We start from the raw sequence: 19827 nt of genomic DNA, 5'->3' as shown, positions 1-19827 counted from the left end.
ACCTAAGTACGAAAAAGTAATAATTTTAAGTAAGATATAATAAGTACCATAATATTATGTTCCTAATAAGTTTGTCTCCAAAAAAATGTTATAAGTCGTAGATAATATAATATATGACAATATTAAAAGAAACATAGCTTCAAGTAATAAAACATTTTATATCCAATTTACTCTTTTAATTTCTATTATGTTGCATATTTAAAAATATAGGTAAGTACATAATCTATTTATTAACATTAATGATTTGAGAAAATAAAATACTCTCAATATAGAAATATCACTTTCAGTAAATATTGGAGTACGTACAGTACATACGTGATACAGTTAAAAATACTTTAGTCTGAAACTTGTTCACTACATTGCCTTATGCTTCAGCTCATTAACAACTTTACTAAAGTTCACATTAATACCTAATGCTTTATTCATTCAATTCATGAAAAAGTTGAATTTTTTACGGCCTTAGGTACAAGTTATATAAGCCCTACATTTTGTTACCTTCTGTAAATACAGGCTTTTTTATAATTGCAACGTTGCACCCTTGTGTGGTTACTTAGTGATATCCAATATAAGTCAACATTTAGGTACAGTTAAAATAGGTCGAAAGACACAAATAATAAAAATAAAACCAACACTACTTACTCCACAGAAATCTGAAAAAATATTAAATATTAAAATTTCTGCGCACTAAACACATTCTAACATTTGTGTTTCCGCCATTTCCATATTCAGACTTCATAAAATTCCTAAAATTCTAATTATCACACGTGACCTGCTTAGTGCAGGTGACGAACGGCGGGACTTCACACGAGCACCGCATGCAGGTCTCCCCCACGGTGACCTCGTCTCCCACAGACAAGGTCATGTTCCCGAAGGAACACTCTGAGTTGACCCCGCGCCGGTTCAGACCACGCACCACTTTCGATGTGGGCGAAGCTGGAAGGAAAAAATTATATCTTGACTAAATGAAAGAAAATGCTGCAGTGCAGGTTGTTACCGATTCTTCTGCTCGTTCCTTCGCTTTGGAAGTGGCAGTAAATTTGGTTTAAAGAATTGTTTTGACTTCAACCAAATGTGTGTGAAACCAAAAGAAACTTTGTGAAACCAAAAGATATGACAATTGTTAAGTGATACTGAAATGTCCCATAATGACAAATAACAAGTTTTGTTTTTTTTAATGATTTATAATATAATGGTTCTTACATAGGCAATTACAGCAAATTGCCCAAAAACAAAGTTATACCTCTGTTTCATATACTTCTATTTATCCACATCCACACTAATAATAAACAGAAAAAATCTTTTTTGTACAAAAATTACTGCGCTAATTTTCACGAAATTTGACAGACATATATAATAGAACTTCGGGAGTAACATAGGCTGTTTTTCTGGCATTTCCCAAGGGAGCGAAAACCCGCGAAAAGAGTATATAAGTAAATAAAATATTATATACTCGTACAATAAGTTGATCCTTTTGCTCACAAACTACGTACCTACTGAACGAAATTTTGAAACAAAAACACACCCACATCCCAACTTCCCAATTAATGTTATAAATCCAAAAGTAAGTTTATTTGTTACCGCTTAAAGGGTTATCTAATGAATTAATCTTCTTGAAATACCACGTATGTATGTATAAAACAAGAGTCTGGAGAAGAACATAGGGAACCTTGCATCGAAGTAAAAACTAAAGTTCGCGTGGAATTTGTGAAAAAACTGAAATGTTTTGAAGTTGGCGCTAAATTCATCGCTTTTTGTAGGTGGTGTTGATTTCGTCGCTTATTTTTACACGAATACATACTATATTTGCACCCTTATAAAAATAAAGATAGATACTTACCGTGCCGTGTGGTTCCCGGCACCAATACAAAAAGAATAGAACCACTCCATCTCTTTCCCATGGATGTCGTTAAAGGCGACTAAGGGATAGGCTTACAAACTTGGGATTCTTTTTAGGCGATGGGCTAGCAACCTGTCACTATTTGAATCTCAATTCTGTCATTAAGCCAAATAATAGCTGAACGTGGCCATTCCGTCTTTTCAAGACTGTTGGCTCTGTCTACCCCGCAAGGGATATAGACGTGACCATATGTATGTATGTATGTATGTATAGATACTCACGGCATTGGAAAGCAATCGGACAACTCCGTGTATTGCGTACGAAGACAGGCGCGCAGTTCTGGGCCACCATGTCCTGATAGTGGATTTCGAGGCCACAGCTGATGTCCCTGCAGTACGCCCCTTCGGTGGAGCCGTTCCATTCTCCCGTGCAGATGCAGGTTTTCCTGGTATTCTTGGGCTCGAAAGCTTCTCCCACTCTGTACGTTTTGCCGTCAACCTCGCAGGTTTTCAAAGCAGCGATAGCATCTGTTCCTGTGGATTGAAGGGAATAATTATTCAGATGATGATAACATTATGATTCCCAAACATATGAACGTAAATGTCTTATAGCCCTGTAAAATCATACTATATCTTCACAAAAAAAAATACATTTTATTGTAAATACATCTAAGTATGGCTTTAGGTATTTTGTTAAGAGTTGGACTTGCTTTAAATGGATTGAATTGCCATTTTCGTCTGCCAATGAACCCATTATTATTAGGTAACTGACCTTATCTTAAATCGAATAATAGTACACATAACGTCTTTGATCTACTTGACCTAAATTAGCCTCAAGATGAGTTTTCAGAAATAGTTTCATTTTATTTCCAAAACGTTTTTTAAGTAAATACATCTTCAAGGACGAAAATCCGCGTCTAAGCTAGCTAACATCAGTGGGCCGGATTCATTTATTATTATTACATACATACATATAATCACGTCTATATCCCTTGCGGGGCTGACAGAGCTAACAGTCTTGAAAAGACTGAAAAGAAATTTTATTACATTGAAAAGCAAACCACCAGAATCAGGATTAACTGATCTAGGTATATCATGATAACATTTGGTCGATGGAAGGAAGATTTTACCACAAACAGTTCCAGTACTACAACATGACTCCAGGTCGTAAGTGCTGATGCACTGCTGCTGTAGGTCCACATCGAAGGTCTCCACGCAGTCCACGGCCGCGCACTCGAACCTGGGACCCCCGGAGACCTGGCAGCTGCAGGCTTGCGAACAAGGGTTGTTGATGATGTTCTGGGGGATGTTCGAGCGGTCCTTGTATGGTACGCCTCTAGAAATATGTGAAATTGAGATGTGATTATCAATCCATATATAATCACGTCTTTATCCCTTTTTGGACAGACAGAGCTTACAGTTTGAAAAGTCTGAAAAGCCACGTTCAGTTGTGTGGTTAATGATGGTATTGAGATTGAATTAAGTATAAGAATTGAGTTATTAAATAAATTACATGAAGTCAAGTATAAAAAAGAAAAGAGAGTATGAAGCTGGATTTGACATGAAATCCTAAATCGGGCTTTTATAGGAACTGGGACGAGAAAAGGTTTTTTTTTATAGGAACTCATCTTTTCTCCGGGAAAATAGGAACCAAAGGAATCAAATGAAAAACTAAGACTAATATTCTAATTTCTATGAATCGAACGGAATTTAAAACACCCCTTTTTCTGCTGACAATAATTGCTGGGCAAAAGTTTTTTTACACAAAACAACTTAATCGGCAAATCTCATTTCCTTATCAAGAAAACTGTCCTTTATTGAACTAGTTACAGACAATGCCAAGGCGGGGGGATTTCCGAGCGGTCAGAGGCCGAGGTCGTGACGCAGCCTCCATCTTTTTTGTCGAGCAAAAAGTCCACATCTTTCACGAGGTCAAGTGGCGTTTGCAGAATCACTTTCGCAAGGAATATGTCTGATAATAATATTTATTTAACATTTCGAGTGCTTGCCAAAGGAACTGTTTGTTGCTCACTTACCCACATTGAAAGTGCATTGCGTGATTATACATGATGTAATAGATCATGAGCCTGTTATGATGAGTGTGTATTAAGTAATATATATTAGTAAATGTTTGTATGTTTTAATCACTATTTAGCTTAAACTCGTAATAAGCAAATTTTTTGTTCGTTTCAAAGATTTCAGTGCTACACGACATAATATATAGGACATGGTAACTGAGGAAACATACATATGGTCACGTCTATATCCCTTGTCGGCTAGACAGAGCCAACAGTCTTGAAAAGACTGATAGGCCACGCTCAGCTATTTGGCTTAATGGTAAAATTGCGATTCAAATAGTGACAGGTTGCTAGCCCATCGCCTAAAAAAGAATCCCAAGTTTGTAAGCCTATCCCTTAGTCGCCTTTTACGACATCCATGGTAAAGCGATGGAGTGATCCTATTCTTTTTTGTACAGGTGCCGTGTGGTTCACGGCACCAGTACAAAAAACTTCACGAGAATTTTTTTGTAAATTTTTACTCATATACATTTTAGGAGATGGGATAAATACATATGTTTTATTGTGATTCAGAAGGGCGAAGACACGAAGTTCATGGCCGTAATAATATTTGACATGTCTACATAATGAAATCTTTGAAGAAGGTCTTATTTACCCAGGAATATAGAGAGTTGCCGATCAAATATTTGCAAGTCCTCTAGTGAAATTCCGAGATACTCCTTAGTACCTACTCGTATTATGTATCGTTCTAACACAATTCCTGATTGTTACCTTAGCTAATTTTGAAATCAAATTGTGAATTGCGTTGAGATGAATAAAGCTTTTATTTTTTTTAATTTTATTTAATGTTAGCTTTTGTAAATGAAAATTAGTATGACGGAGTACTTTGGTACTACATAATCGTAAACGCAAAAATCAGCCCTAATTATATCTAGAGATACATTCTTATCAAAATATCTATCTATATACAAAATTTTATGCATATAACATCCTTCGATATTAAGAATTACAATGAAATGGAGAAATGATATCTGAAGTTCTCGGAGTATCAATTTCCTTGTATTATGTTTTATTGTAGAAACGAAATCATAAGACTAATAGAAGGTTAAATGATAGATATAGTAATTTTAGCGCAATTTCGTTAAAATCAAATGTATCATCAACAAAGAAAATGAAAACCTTCGTGTCCAGGGAAGTCTTAAAGATCGTAAATAATCAGATGTTCAGATTCAAATCAGGATTCAAGCCCTGAAGACAGAGTCACCTCATCATTATTCCACGCATGATGCAGCCAATGCTACTATTGTTGTTTATAATGATGATATGATCTAGATATGGTAGTCGTGCTTATAAGTCATAGGATATAGGTTCTTCCTATAGTGCTGAATATGTCATAATGTAAGTTTAATGTATTGTAATGTATTGATTATAATGATCAATGCATATATCTCATAGCATGGAGCAGAATGAAATGAAAACCCGATAGTTTTATATGCTTCTCATTGTGTGAGAAAGAGTCTCTTTCTCTCTCACTTCTTCGTAAGAGTCCACTAAAGACAGCATATACCCAAGGGGTCAAGGTATACCGACTTTATATGCAGAAAAAAGACAAGTGCTCTAGAAAATAAAAAAATATTTTGGTTTACTTTTTTACTTCGTATCAGGATCTCTCTCTGACTTCGAGACCTTTTGAAGTTAGTCATTCACCATACTTCCGAATAATCAAAATAAATCTTGGATCTCTCACTTGTAGTAACATTTGGTTGGGTCCGGATGTAAGTCAGGACACTGGAAGGCGTCTGGGCAGATGGTGGAGTTGTCTGTTTTTGGGACAGCGGAGCAGCCAAGCTCCAGGTAGAAGCCAGCCATGTCACACTCTCCTGCTAAATCGGTCACCACACCTCCGAGCCCTAGGTAAATAATAATAAATAAATACATACGGGAGAAATTACACAGATTGAGTTAGGGCTAGGCTTACAAACTTGATTCTACTTTTAGGCGATGGGCTGGCAACCTGTCACTATTTGAATCTCAATTCTATCTTAAAGCCAAACAGCTGAACGTGGCCTATCAGTCTTTACAAGACTGTTGGCTCTGTCTACCCCGTAAGGGATATAGACGTGATAATATGTATGTATTGAGTTAGCCTCGAAGTAAGTTCGAAACTTGTGTTACGAGATACTAACTCAACGATACTATATTTTATAATAAATACTTAGATATGTAGATAAAGAATCCAAGACTTAGATTAATCAGAGAAAGTTCGTTTTTCATCATGCCCTGACCGGGATTCGAACCCGGGACCTCCGATGTCACAGACAAGCGTATTACCGCTGCGTCACAGAGGCCGTAAGGTGGTAGAAAGATTTCTATATGTTATGGAATAAGAGAAAATTGTAGGTAGGTACTTAACAAAAAAAAGACCTATTGTCAAAATTTTATAATAGTATCTATATACATATATGTATATTAATAAGTAATTTGATAATAACTGTGTCTGCTGATCATCTTTTTCCGTGTATATTATAAAAATCAATAAAGAGAATAGCTTTTATCACACGTCTTCTTTTAGGCAAACTATCATTATCAGCTTCTTAATACCATTGCCATCCAGTGGGACGCGGCCTTCGAGTCTTCTTTAGGACTATTAACTCAGTCTACCCCGTAAATGATAAAGATGTGATTTGTATTCAATATTGAGTACAATTCAATGGTAGAATATAATTATAGAGACCTTTATAATGTATTCCACGATTAATACTGCGGTTTCTGGCTCGCGTATCCACTGATCAGATATCATCGGAATATTTTTGCTAAACATAACTACATACATACATACATATGATCACGTCTATATCCCTAGCGGGGTAGACAGAGCCACCAGCCTTGAAAAGACTGATAGGCCCCGCTCAGCTGTTTGGCTTAGTGATACAATTGAGATTCAAATAGTGACAGGTTGCTAGACCACCGCCTAAAAAAAAATCTCAAGTTTGTAAGCCTATCCCTAAGTCGCCTTTTACGACATCCATGGGAAAGAGATGGAGTGGTCCTATTATTTTTTAAATAAGACTATATACAGTCGTATATCTCACGAAATGTAACAGCTTTGGTTAAAGGTGAACCAAAAGATCCAAACTCCAAACACCAATAGATCTTACATACCTACCTATTTAAACAATGTTGGTTTTTGGAATTGTCAATCTCAATCTTTATTATAATTATTTAAGCTACCAACGAGTACGTACTCAATAAATATGAAAATTTCTTTAAAAAATCTATTGTATTTAGTTCAATTAACTAAGTGTTTTTCTTATATTTAACTTATTTGTTTGCATAACTTTTTAATATTATAAACTCTTAAAATTTTTAAGTTTCAATGACAGTTACTTACCCAACAACACAAGATAAAATACAGCCTTCATGCTCGAACAAATCTGAAGCACTTCCTCACAATTAAATTAAAAACCACTTTTTTAATGACTCATAGGTATATATCTACAATGAAGACGTGTTGATCTGTCTGTAGTTCGATAGAATATGACAGTGCGGCCTTTGTGGGCGGTGCTGCGCGTGCGCAAGTTGCGATAATGTTGTTTGTTGATTCATTGCATAATTAACCTTTTCTGTAAACATTTGTTATCAAATTATGAGATGAGAGCCGATGATAGATCTTGTTCCGTGTGGTTCTTAGCATTGTAACATGACTACTCATATTTTTCAAGTGTACAGGAATCGTGGTAAGTGAAAATATTGTAGTCTTCGTCTATCTCCGAGAAAGGAGAGTTATTTTATGAATGTCGTAATAGACGACCAAATAGCACCTTGCTAAAGTAGCAATCATGATTTAAACAGGAAAGAAGATATTAAGATTACGGAGTCCCTTCGTAATTACAACACTTACGTATTTCAGGAGCGTGTTCATAGGTAGATATTGTTTTTTTTTTGGGTATGTAAGATCCCGTAGCTACTCGTATTAAACTTGTAAACCCACTACCCATAAAACCCACCTATCTAGATGTTTTCTTCGGGTTTCTATCTATTAGCATAAACAATTAACCCAACCTGGCCTAAGAGTGAATTATGCCACATTAACCCGTATGTTAAGAATCAATTACTCGTATGTCTCAGACCCGTTATGCGAAAATATTTTATGCCAAAACCATTAGTACAAAATAAATTATGCTAAAAATGTTACTCTATAGTCGTAACATTACGTTTATGTCAAAACCATTAGTAAGTATATTATGTTTATGTCAAAACCAATAGGACAAAAAAAATATGCTATAAATTTAACGTTACTTACCCATTGAATGTGCATTTATTTTCTTGTCTCTCTGTCTTTCCGTCTTACAAGCGCTCCAGCATTCCCAGTCAATATTCTTCACTTCGCAGGAATAATAAAGTCTTTCATCAACCGAAAAGGTATACAAAATCAAATAGTCCTTATCAGAAACATGCTGTGGAAAGCGACACCAAGGCCCTATGTCGCAACCGCCCGTATTGTGATCATGATACAAGAAATCTATTAATTTTTGTGTGGTTAATTATACCTTGTGATGGTAATATGATTGTAAGTTGAACAGCCTTCATTAGGAATACATATTATAATTCAAATATTATTAATGATAATTCGGCTCGACCGCCACCAAAGGGAAGATCTTCGGCCAGGCTAGGTGTTATGCCTGGGGAACGGCGGCTCCCACGATGTTGTGTCGGAGGTTGTATATATAGCTCCAATCTGTGAAATCTTTGCTTGCGCGATTTAGGTTTTTCGCTGTTTATGACTGATAGCGTCGCGTGATTCTATTTTTTATTTTTGTGACTTGTGGCGTATAGATTTCGCCACAACTTTTTTTGTTTATGTAATTTTGGCTGAGAGAAAGATTGTGTAAAGTGTAACGGGATAATACTGCGACTAGCTGAATTTTCAATTCAATTCAAAATCTTTAATGCATATTATATCATACATCAATTGAATTATAGTCACTGCTCATAAGTAGGCTCAAAATATAATTTCTGTAGAATAATAAAACCGTTTTCACTCTTTTTAAATTCGTTCTACTTATTATTCGTCTATATATAAGTTGGGTAGTTCAAAGAGGTTCTAAACTTACTTTTCTTAAAAATAAAAGTTTACCTTAGTCCTCTTCAACTCTTGACCAAATTACCGATGAAACGTACCTTTATTTACTACATCATGTAATGATTCTCCGTTAAAAGTATAATTTTTTTTCTGCGATCTTTATTATCTTTCTAGGGATAGAATAAAATTAATAAGAACAATTTCAAAATATAATATTTTATGTTTCTCATATGATCTCGTGCTTAAATAAATTAGGTACTATTAATTATTGCTTCATTCAGAAACAAAACATAATCAGACTTAATAAAATCTCTAATACAATGAAAAAAAAAATAAACACTTATGAATAAAATAAAATATATAATTTGTCAAACAAACCATACAAACAAACTAACCTATGTATATTTATATTAGGACTAGGCACTCATACTCGTTAGAACTCTTCTCTTCTCCATCGAAGGGGTAGTAGCACGTTCCGTGGCTTGGCTGGACCTGAAAATATTTTTTTTGTATATTAATTAAACTAAATTAAAAAAAACTAAAAAACTACGCTTTTATTGCTAATCAAACTAAAAAATAGAAAATAAAAATTAATGACAAAGGAATTCAGTAGTAGCAAGTCGAACAATCAGTTATAGTCAGTTGTAGTAGTAATTACCTCGGATTAAAATTATAACAAAATTAAATTTATAAACAAAACAATTTAAATCTGAGTAAAAAGCGTGGGGTGCCTGATGTAGTAAATATTAAAATCATTCTATTAGCATATATTTATGACAAGAGAGTTATGAAAATGAAGTAAAATGCACCCCACGCTTTTTACTCTGATTTAAATTGCTGAGCCAAATAGCTGAACGTGGCCTATCAGTCTTTACAAGACTGTTGGCTCTGTCTACCCCGCAAGGGATATAGACGTGATTATATGTATGTATGATGATTGTTAAACCCAGTTGAAAAGAATTTTATAGTGATAAATCACTGTTAATAATATTTTTGACTATCCAGCAAACGTAATAATTTTCGATTGTGGCCTTGCCAGGAATCAAACCACAAGATTAAGAGGCAGATTGATACAGGAACAAAAATATTTCAAACATACCTCCACTGTCTTTACAACCAGGAACGCAACAAAGTTTATCTGAAGACATCGTGGCACTTTTGTTGTAAAATCTGTCTTTCACAAAAACAAACACAAACTTGGGACTCCTATCTCAAATAATAAGGTACTTTTTACAGGAGTCCTATCTCAAAATATCTGCACAACACAGTAAACACAGTCAGAGTCCAATCTCAGATGATAAAATCACACGAATATCCGGAAGAACAAAGCTCGACTCAACGGAAGATTCCAAACTCCAAATAACGACAAGTTATCAGCACAAAACAAAGTGCAAATAGGTAAATACACAGGCACCGGTAAAAAACAACAGAAAGAAAGTTTACAGGTGTTCGAATCGAATTCAATCAAAACTTACTGCAAAACTTATTTGACATAAAAAACTGTCACTCATTTGCCAAACGAGCATTACAGTGTTGCTATTATAAATAGGCAAAAGATACCTAATGTTAATTCAAGAATTGCATTAATATGTTAAATACGTATTAAATATCGCAAAGTTCTGTAGGTAGTAACTTTATTCTTGTATTTTTGTAAATTTAGTTGTTCAATTTTCATTTATTACTTTTGTTTTATTACTTATATATTTTTTATTGTTTTAAAATATTCTACTAATTCTACTATGGTTTCTAATGGTAATTCTAAATGGAGCAATGCGATGAAATAAAGAAGCCTCAGGTTAATAGTAACATTATATGGAAATATATTACATCTCTTTTTGACTCATTATACGTCAGAACTTCTTGGTTTCTTGTATGGAGATTACTGGCACTGGTGCTATCTCTGTCTCTCTTACTCTCATCTAAAAATGAATTTATTAATCCTGGCAGTTTTAATAAGGATAATGAGAAACTCTTATCAAAATATTGCATTGTCATCGGTCCTTGATACGTGTGCAAAGTTCCAAGATGATCAGACGTTTAGAAATCAGTGAAAATTAAGCTCAAAGATTCCGTTACATACATACATACATACATACATACATACATACATACAACCCAAGCTAATAAAAGCGTAGTAAAAATCAATACGTAGGTACTGCATGCAAAGAAATCTTTACATTCTAAATATATGAGGGTGAGAACATCAATCGACTGATATATATATTTATATATACAGGTAGACTTTGAATCAATTAGCTTTATGAAATGTCGGAATCACTATCAATAATAGAGTACTAAAAAGCAATAAAATAAACATCAATTTTTAAAAATTTTCGTATGGAAATTAAATATATTAATATATATGTATATATACATATCGATGTGTTGGTGAAATTTGAAATTACACTCACGTTCCATAAGTGGTTTGGGGTGCACAAAAAGAGGGTTTTGGTAACGGATGACACAGATTAAAGCCAGGAGGAAGAAGGAGAATTATTGCAACAGACAATTTCTCAAGTGAAATAGCTACAGAACTAATTATTATGTGGGAATCCTACGTACTTTCCCAGGAGTGGTAACTCCGTCATGTGTGACCCTGCCGAAGTAGAGTTTCTCTCCGTCAGCTGTCATTCCAGCCTCCACGGCGCCGGGGGGCACTTGGCCGTCTGAGGAGAACTGCCACGAGAACATAGCTGGTACTAAGACCTGGAAATGGGAATACATCAGAGAATCAGTATACCACAGAGGAGTAAACAGTTTTAACACAACATACTTTACAAAAGAGATGATTTCGGCATTTAGAAGAAATGACCACTCCGTCTTTGTTATAGATGGCCATTAAAATCAACTAACGCATCAAACATTCCGTAATTCTTTCACCAAATCCTTTCACAACATTTTATAGTTCAAAAGAAGAAGATTTAAAAGTCATCAGTTTCATTGCTGAACTAAGTACTCATTCCTTGGCCTCATTTGTAATTTGTTGCAACAAGTTTAAGATTCTCATGCATTAAAACAAAACATCACCTCAAACTGATCCTTCAAAATCTCTTCTCCTCCATAGCATATGTAGCAGGCGTTCTTGGCTGGGATGACCTTAGCAGGGAGGATGTCGCCCTCGTGGCGAGCCCTGCCGGCGTAGATCTCGGAGTCGTCCGCATCCCGGCCCACCAGGAGAGCGCCCGGGGGAATGCTGTTCTGGCTCAGACAAGCTGGCACCCACTTGTATGTACCTGAAATGAGACAATTAGGTAGAGGTTTTAGAAGCGTGTGGATGATGACAACTTTTACATAGAGGTAATGAAAACTAGCACCGGCGATGAAGTCTAAGTGGAGAAAGCTGAAAGTGTTTAATGAAAGTCTCTTCATAGCTCGAGTGTTTAAGGGTAGTGATTAAGAAACAGGATCACAAATACGAGTAAGCATCGTTTGATGTGAATAAATTAGGAACGCTATGGCCGATATGGTGAAAACTGGCAAATAACTCTACCTTAAGATGACGTGTTTATTTTGGAGATAGATCACAGAAGATGCCACAGTCCCCTTATATAAAAAATCCCAAATACATGCAAGTAGCGCAACTGTAGTGAATTTGGCCAAAACTCTATACGGTTTACATCAATCTCATAGATTATAAAGGTATAAAACAGTCGAACACTGACAAAATAGAAATTCTATTATCTCTTATTTTTTACGTTCTAAAGGTGGTGGTAAAATAAATAGGTAGGTACACATTTTTCATTGTGAACGCTTTTAAATTATGTACAGGACAAGAAGTAAAGGTTGGGAGAATAAGGAAGGGTCAACCATAGAGAGGATTGGCCCAAATTGATGGACAATGCAATTTTTTTGATATTCCGACTAAAATCAAGCTTAGAGATAACACCTTACACAAGAAAGCTGATGATATGAATTTTATTGCAATAAACAAAATAAGAAAGATTTTAAAATATGTAAATGAAATACATTTTGTAGAATTTCTTATTGCCTTTAAATATGTACGTGACCAAATTTTCATCGAAATAGAAATGAATGATGATACGCAACCTAACAAATTCAAGGAAATTGATAAATCTGATATCAGTAGAATCGTCTATTTATATTGCTACAATATACGAAACTTTGGACAGAAGTAATAGCAGGAATGTCAGTGGATTACGGATAAGATAAATAATGATTAATCATGGACTTATAAGTATACGGATTTTAACAGCAAAACAAATTCGAGCAAACAAAATGGCTTTTAATTTATTTTATTTTGCAACGTGCTTATAATAAAAAAATTTATCGAAAGTTAACTATAGAAATTCAGAGATTCATTCAAAATTGGCTCAATGCACAACAAATAATGGATGAATATAAAAACGATTACACAATTTCTTGATTTTCATGTTAAACCATATATCCTGTTCTCGGGCCTCTATGGAAAGAACTGTGCTTGGTATTTCTATGTGAGATTCATCATGAATGAGGAGATCCGTAGACGATCGAAAGTAACCGACATAGCAGCTCGGGTCAGCAAACTGAGGTGGCAATGGATAGGCCATATATCTCGAAAGGCTTATGGCCGATGTGGCCAAAAAATCCTCGAGTCCACGAGACCACGTACGGACCCCCGCGGGGGTCCAGGACGGTCCCCCGCGAGATTGACAGATGTTCTAGTGAAGTCAGCGGGGAAACATTGGATTCAGGTCGTCTCCAACAGAGCGTGGTGAAAGTCATTGGGAGAGGCCCGTGTTTAGCAATGGATATCCTATGGCTGAAATGATGATGAAGATGAATTCTAATGAAGCCAGCATGATACAATATCGTCTCTAGTGAAGACACAACTAGGACAAATGCCAGGATAATAATGAAAGCAAATAGGATACAAGGCGTTATCTCCCTCCTGCACTTACTCCAAGGTAACTCGACTGTTTCTCCAGGCAACTCAGGCACAATCTCTGCAGGCTCTGCATTGTCCACAATTTGGACTCCCCCAGGGCCGGGAGGATAAAAGTAGGCAGGATCAATTGGGTAGAACACCCCAGGGTAAACGGCAGGATATGGGTGATGAGGGGGGTAAGTGTGGGGCTGGCCTGGACCAGGGGGTGGGTAAGGGTAGCCATAGGCTGGCGGCGGCGGCCCGCCGTACCCGTAATATGGACGTCCTGAACGAAGAATTCTTTATGTAGATACCTTTATATTCATTCGAATTGTGAAGACATTTATTTATTCGATTATACTTGTTCTAAAAGTGGCAATACATCTCATAAGATTTTTCTTTCTTCTTTTGACTTTGATCACTTCATAATTCTTCACTTCTAAAAGGAATATGATCCCTTGTTTCACCTTGAACTGTATGTCTAAACTTATCAATTATTTGTTTAAACCTACCCTAAATATATTTTACAGATAATAAGCAATTATTGGTAAGCCAGATATAATAAGTATGATAAGATCGAACAGCGTCGTGGCTTTATTATCATTTCATTTTTTGAATACCTTTAAGTATGTGATAAAAGAAATATTCCGAAGTTTTGAACACGTTAAGAGTGGTATTAAGATTAGCATCTCTACTAAGATAGGCCGGATTCATTGGTATGGGATATTTGTAAACAATTGAGTTCAAGTAAATAATTTAATCTGTCGGTAACACATTTTCATCTAGGTATATCGTGAGTCATTTAAAGACAGCACCTAACATGGCGTCAGTATTTACATTACAATTGCACTTGTGATAATACGCGGCGACAAGTATTTGTTTCACAGTATCTGTAACGTCATTGTTTGTCTTGAGGCCTTTTTGCACATTTATACAGCCGCTGGCCACTTTGAACATTCTTCTTGAGTTTTTCCTGGTTATTTCCTCCCTAGGCGAGAAGGGTTATTTATGAACACGATCCAGAAGTGGAAAGTCTGCCTACGGATCCCTGATCATTTTACTAACCAGCAATGCCTATGAGATTTTGATTGGATCCTTACGGACGTTGAATTTCGAGTATACCGTAACTAAATAATAGGTTACTAATAACCCAACGGCCTTTGTGATGCTTCTAACATCTTACACGAGAATTTTATAAAGCAACGGTGCATGTATTTCACTTGTAATACAAAGTACCTACAAATCTCACTATGGCTATGAATCAATACCTTTTTTAATCAATAACTATTTCCCTCCTTCAATGGGGAATGGAGTGACGTTATACGCTGTCCCAATACACTGGCTGAAATCTTTAGCCAATGACTTGACCAATCTGAATAATGAAAAACAAATGGTCGAGTCTGTTATTACAGAGACTAATCTAGAAAATTTAATTATTAAAAATATTGAGTACCGATTTCCGAATTTTAATAGTCATAAGAACTTTAGAACCAATAATAGAAAAAGTAATAAGATCATTTGTTCATTATTAATTTAAAACTGAACTTGTAATTTCATCGTGATATTTATATGTATTCAAACAATTGTCTGGTTTTGTTGATGTATACTACTTTATGTCAACCCCCAACAAACTCTCCCAAATTTACTGCTGCATCTTATCATTGTCTTTCAATATTAAAAACAACACCAGTAAATTTGATCTCAACCACTTATTTGAAAGCTATTTTTCTCAATAACCAAATCTAACTCATTTCATTTACTGTCTCTTTATCCAGCGCGAAAATCACTCAATCACCAATTTCATTATCTATCTCTGACCACGTGACTAATCTAGAAGGTTTCCTATCAGTCACTCACCTCTCATGGCGACGGTGTGACCTGGCCTAGCTCCGACACAACACTGAGCCGACACCACTGCCTCCCACACTTATGTACAAATATTATCTGATAACGCTGATATGATAAACGTAACAGGTTAATGGGAAAAGTGGATTTAGTCATTGATGATTTTATTACAAATTTTTGTAATTTTTGAGTAGTTTTGGCTAATAATTACCTGTTCAAAATTTTTTCTTAGATTCAAACTTATCCCAACTAATATTATAAATGTGAAAGTAAGTTTGTTTATTTGTCACCTCTTCATGCGTTATCTACTGAACCAATCTTTTCGCATGTGATACTTCCTGGCAGATCCCAGTCCCAGATAATGAATAATATTTACAATATTTTTTTTTTGTAAAATATTTTTTTTAATAAAACTTTATTTCACAAAGAAATCTACAAAAGTTTGAGAAGGACATAGGCTACATTTCATTCCGGTAGAACTATAGTTCTATCTATTCTATCTTAAAGCCAAATAGCTGAACGTGGCCTATCAGTCCGCTCAGGACTGTTGGCTCTATCTACCCCGTAAGGGACATAGACGTGATTATATGTATGTATGTATGTTGTTTTAAAGGTGGCGCTAAATTATCAAAGACGCGGGTAAAGTACTATACATGTACCTAAGCATTTTTCATAATTTTTTTAATGTAACTCATTGTAGCACTTAAAGAATTCAAGCCTCATGGCTGTTATGATATAGTCCCGATCACAGATCGCCATAATATATTGAAAAACGTTCAGTAACAAGGTATGATTGTCATTATATTACATTACATAAAATCACGCCTCTATCCCGGAGGGGTAGGCAGAGACCACTTCTTTCTACTTGCCACGATCTCTGCATAGTTCCTTCGCTTCATCCACATTCATAACTCTCTTCATGCAAGCTCGGCGGTTTCGGGTACTTTTGACCTGACCCTTTACCAGGACGTCCTTAATTTGATCAAGATATCAAATATGTTAAAGAATATTGGTAGAGCTAGAACATTGCTTTAAAAAGTTGCTTTTAGTTCTTGGTGTAACTCTTTTGCATGGGAGTAAATGTTGCTTCGTCGGACCTTGGTCAGATAATCTTTAGGTCTATGGAATACCACTAAATAAGCATCTATTCTACATCATATTTAAGTTTACTTTATCACTATTATATTTTTAGGTAGTTTTTTTTTCCAAAACTTAGGTAACTTAAAGCAAACAACTGATTATGCTATTAACCTAAACTTACTTTATTTACTACATTAAAAGAAACTTTTTACAGTGCAAATTATTAAAGAAATGTACTGTATCTCATTCGCTACACACGGCGTAGCAACTGCTACGACATATAGTAGCACGTTTATAGTCATGAGACCAGACTGCCGTGTGGTTCCCGACACCAAAAGAAAAAAGAATAGGACCACTCCATCTTTTTCCTATGGATGTAGTAAAAGGCGACTAAGGTGTAGACTTATAAACTTGGGATTCTTTGTTTTAGGCGTCGGTCTAACAACCTGTCACTATTTGAATCTCAATTTTATCATTAAGCCTAACAGCTAAACGTGGCCTGTCAATCTTTTAAGACTGCTAGCTCTGTCTACCCCGTAAGGGATATTGACGTGATTATATGTATGTATGTGAACTTTTTAAATAAATAGTAACTACGTAAACAATAAAATTGACGAGGAATATAAATCAATTAATAAAAATTAAACAAAACAATTTAAATTATAACAATATTATTTATTAATATAAACAACAAACTATAATTTATTCAACAAATTACATTGATGTCCAAACCACTAATAATAGTACATTTATAACCCGGTAAATTTATAAATGTATTAAGTATAAATACTTAACTAAGTTGTAACATGGTTTAAATTAATTACTCCAATTTACTGGAGTAATAAGTCAAAATTTTCTCAAACCAGTTTTTCTATAATTTAAGGAGACGAGTTCATGAATGTAAAATTAAAAAAAAAACAAGTTAAATAGATACACTATGTGAACTGAAAAAGATGCTTTAAGTACTTTTTGAACGAAAATAAGACCACAAAGCAACTGAGAAATCCGCTTTGTCCGATTCAGTTTCATACATCTGTTATACAAACACAAGACATTCGTATTCATTGGTGCTTCTCTCTTCGCCATCGATTGAGTAGACACAAGCACCTAGGCTGGCTTGGATCTGAAATCACGAGGAAGACACTTTAAATTTTATCCTGCCGTGTGGTTTTCGGTAATTAATTTCCTCCACGGATGACCTGAGGATGCATTTTCAAGAAGTTGCACAATCATGATCTAAAGAAGTTGAATAAGGTAACCCTGTTAACGGATTCATGGAGAGAAAGCAGAAAAAGTTTTTATGATTTCGAGACTAATCCACTCCTAAATCAAGGCTGACTCCAAGATCCTCTTCAAAACGGGACATAACCAAAACAAGCGCCATGATAATGATGACTAAGTAAAACTACTTGTCACATTAATGTAAGTAATAACTAAAAGAGTATCACCTTTCCAGGAACGGTGACACCGTCTTGTGTGACCCTGCCGAAGTAGACCTTCTCGCCATCTGCCGTTACCCCGGCCTCCACCGCCGAAGGTGGAACTGCCCCGTCGTAAGATAACTGCCAGCACAATTTTGCGGGCACCAGTATCTATAAAAAAATGTATACTATTTTATTATCTTTATTTCAAAGCATGTTTTGCTCTTAAAATATACATATAATCACGACTCTTTCTCGGAGGGGTAGTCGGAGCGGTGTATAAATAAATTCATCTTATTGTGACAAGGATACGATGGGTATAATGATTTATTAGTTTATTCATAATATGTGACCCGCGTACATTGAAAAAATGACAAAGAACTTTATAAGGATAAAAATTTTGCCCGTCTTTATTAGGCAAGTCAAGGTAAGTTGTTAATTAACATGTTTATTTCGTAGACAGACGTCTGACCACGATTTGCTTTGGATAAATCATCTACAACAATATTGCCGTGGCGAAAATACTATTTTAAGGCTTGATTCCATTTTGAACCCATTAAATTATGAATTACAGAGTACATCAAGGCCAAATTAAGTATCGTCGTCAGTGGGTGGCGCTCAGAAGTCAGAACTTTACTCCATGCTCGAAAAATACGTGACTAAGAAAGGTAAAAACATTTATAAGTACACATGTATTAGAAAAGCATATAAAATACCTCAAAACGATCAACAGCCACCTCCTCCCCTCCATGGGACACGAAGCAGGCGTTCTTGGAGGGTATGACAAGGGCTGGCATGATGTCGCCCTCGTGCTCAGCGCGGCCCGCGAACACTTCTTCATGGTCGGCGTCGCAGCCCACTAACAGGGCTCCGGGGGGCACGCTGTTCTGGCTCAGGCAGGCCTTCACCCAGCGACATGTCTGTGGACCTATTTAATAGGTACTTTTCTTGTTTACCAACATTCTTGTTTACATTTACTGAATTCAATGAAGGCAGGCATAAAAGAAAAACATTAAGTTACTATGAAAGTCACGCCTCAGAACATATTTTATATAGAATATGAAACAAGTTACCTATGTGTTGAAGAAATATAATTTTAAATTAAATTTACCATATTCAAATCCCGTTTAGCACTTTGGTAAATCAGAAGCAATTTTTGTTATCCTTATCTATTTCGTTCGATATTTTGTTTTATTTTTTTTTATCTTCACCAAAAATAGATAACAGAAGTTTAAATCCGTGAAATTTTCTTCTAGCAAACACAAATTTTGATAAATTAACATTTACTTTCATGATTGAACCAAATCTCTAATTACACGGACATAATCTATCAGAAACCACCAAATACATTTGTGTGAAATATTGCAAAGGTACAAATAATTAAATCATTCAATAATAATGAAGGTAGCATCCGCAAAACTGTTGGAATATTTCACTATACCCAAGCCCCGGCTTTTAAATAGTCTCAGTGTTAAAATAAATAAATGCTTACCAGCCATGATCCTGTCGATAGAAATACTCTTTTAATCGTGAGGCGCGAATGCTGACCGAAAACACCTATATCTTATCTTGACAATGTATGAGTAACGTATGTATGAGTAAAGGTGTAAAGAAACTAACGCACACACGTATAGGTATTATTCATATTCAGTTCATAGCGTTCTTTGAAAGTATTATGAA

General features: G+C 35.4%; 2 protein-coding genes across 2 annotated transcripts; both read right to left on the bottom strand.

Moving 5' to 3' along the window:
* Window positions 1-608: 608 nt before the first annotated feature.
* Window positions 609-7405, bottom strand: LOC106133086 (uncharacterized). Its single transcript, XM_013332690.2, has 5 exons — window positions 7246-7405; window positions 5602-5764; window positions 2967-3172; window positions 2119-2370; window positions 609-933 (listed from the first exon to the last, which is right to left on the bottom strand). Exons 1-5 carry the CDS (start codon window positions 7274-7276, stop codon window positions 752-754), a joined length of 834 nt encoding a protein of 277 aa, XP_013188144.2. The 5' UTR covers window positions 7277-7405; the 3' UTR covers window positions 609-751.
* Window positions 7406-9132: 1727 nt separating this feature from the next.
* Window positions 9133-19780, bottom strand: LOC106133068 (uncharacterized). The gene is made up of 9 exons (XM_060946274.1): window positions 19640-19780; window positions 18864-19075; window positions 18175-18318; window positions 17765-17849; window positions 15659-15727; window positions 13836-14087; window positions 11965-12170; window positions 11500-11643; window positions 9133-9429 (listed from the first exon to the last, which is right to left on the bottom strand). The coding sequence occupies exons 1-9, from the start codon at window positions 19644-19646 to the stop codon at window positions 9343-9345; spliced, it is 1206 nt and encodes a 401-aa protein (XP_060802257.1). The 5' UTR covers window positions 19647-19780; the 3' UTR covers window positions 9133-9342.
* Window positions 19781-19827: the final 47 nt, after the last annotated feature.

The sequence above is a fragment of the Amyelois transitella genome, chromosome 10 (genome assembly GCF_032362555.1).
Source record: "Amyelois transitella isolate CPQ chromosome 10, ilAmyTran1.1, whole genome shotgun sequence".
NCBI lineage: Eukaryota > Metazoa > Arthropoda > Insecta > Lepidoptera > Pyralidae > Amyelois > Amyelois transitella.
Note: the sequence above shows the minus strand (reverse complement) of the source record. Positions and strands in the feature narration are given on the sequence as shown.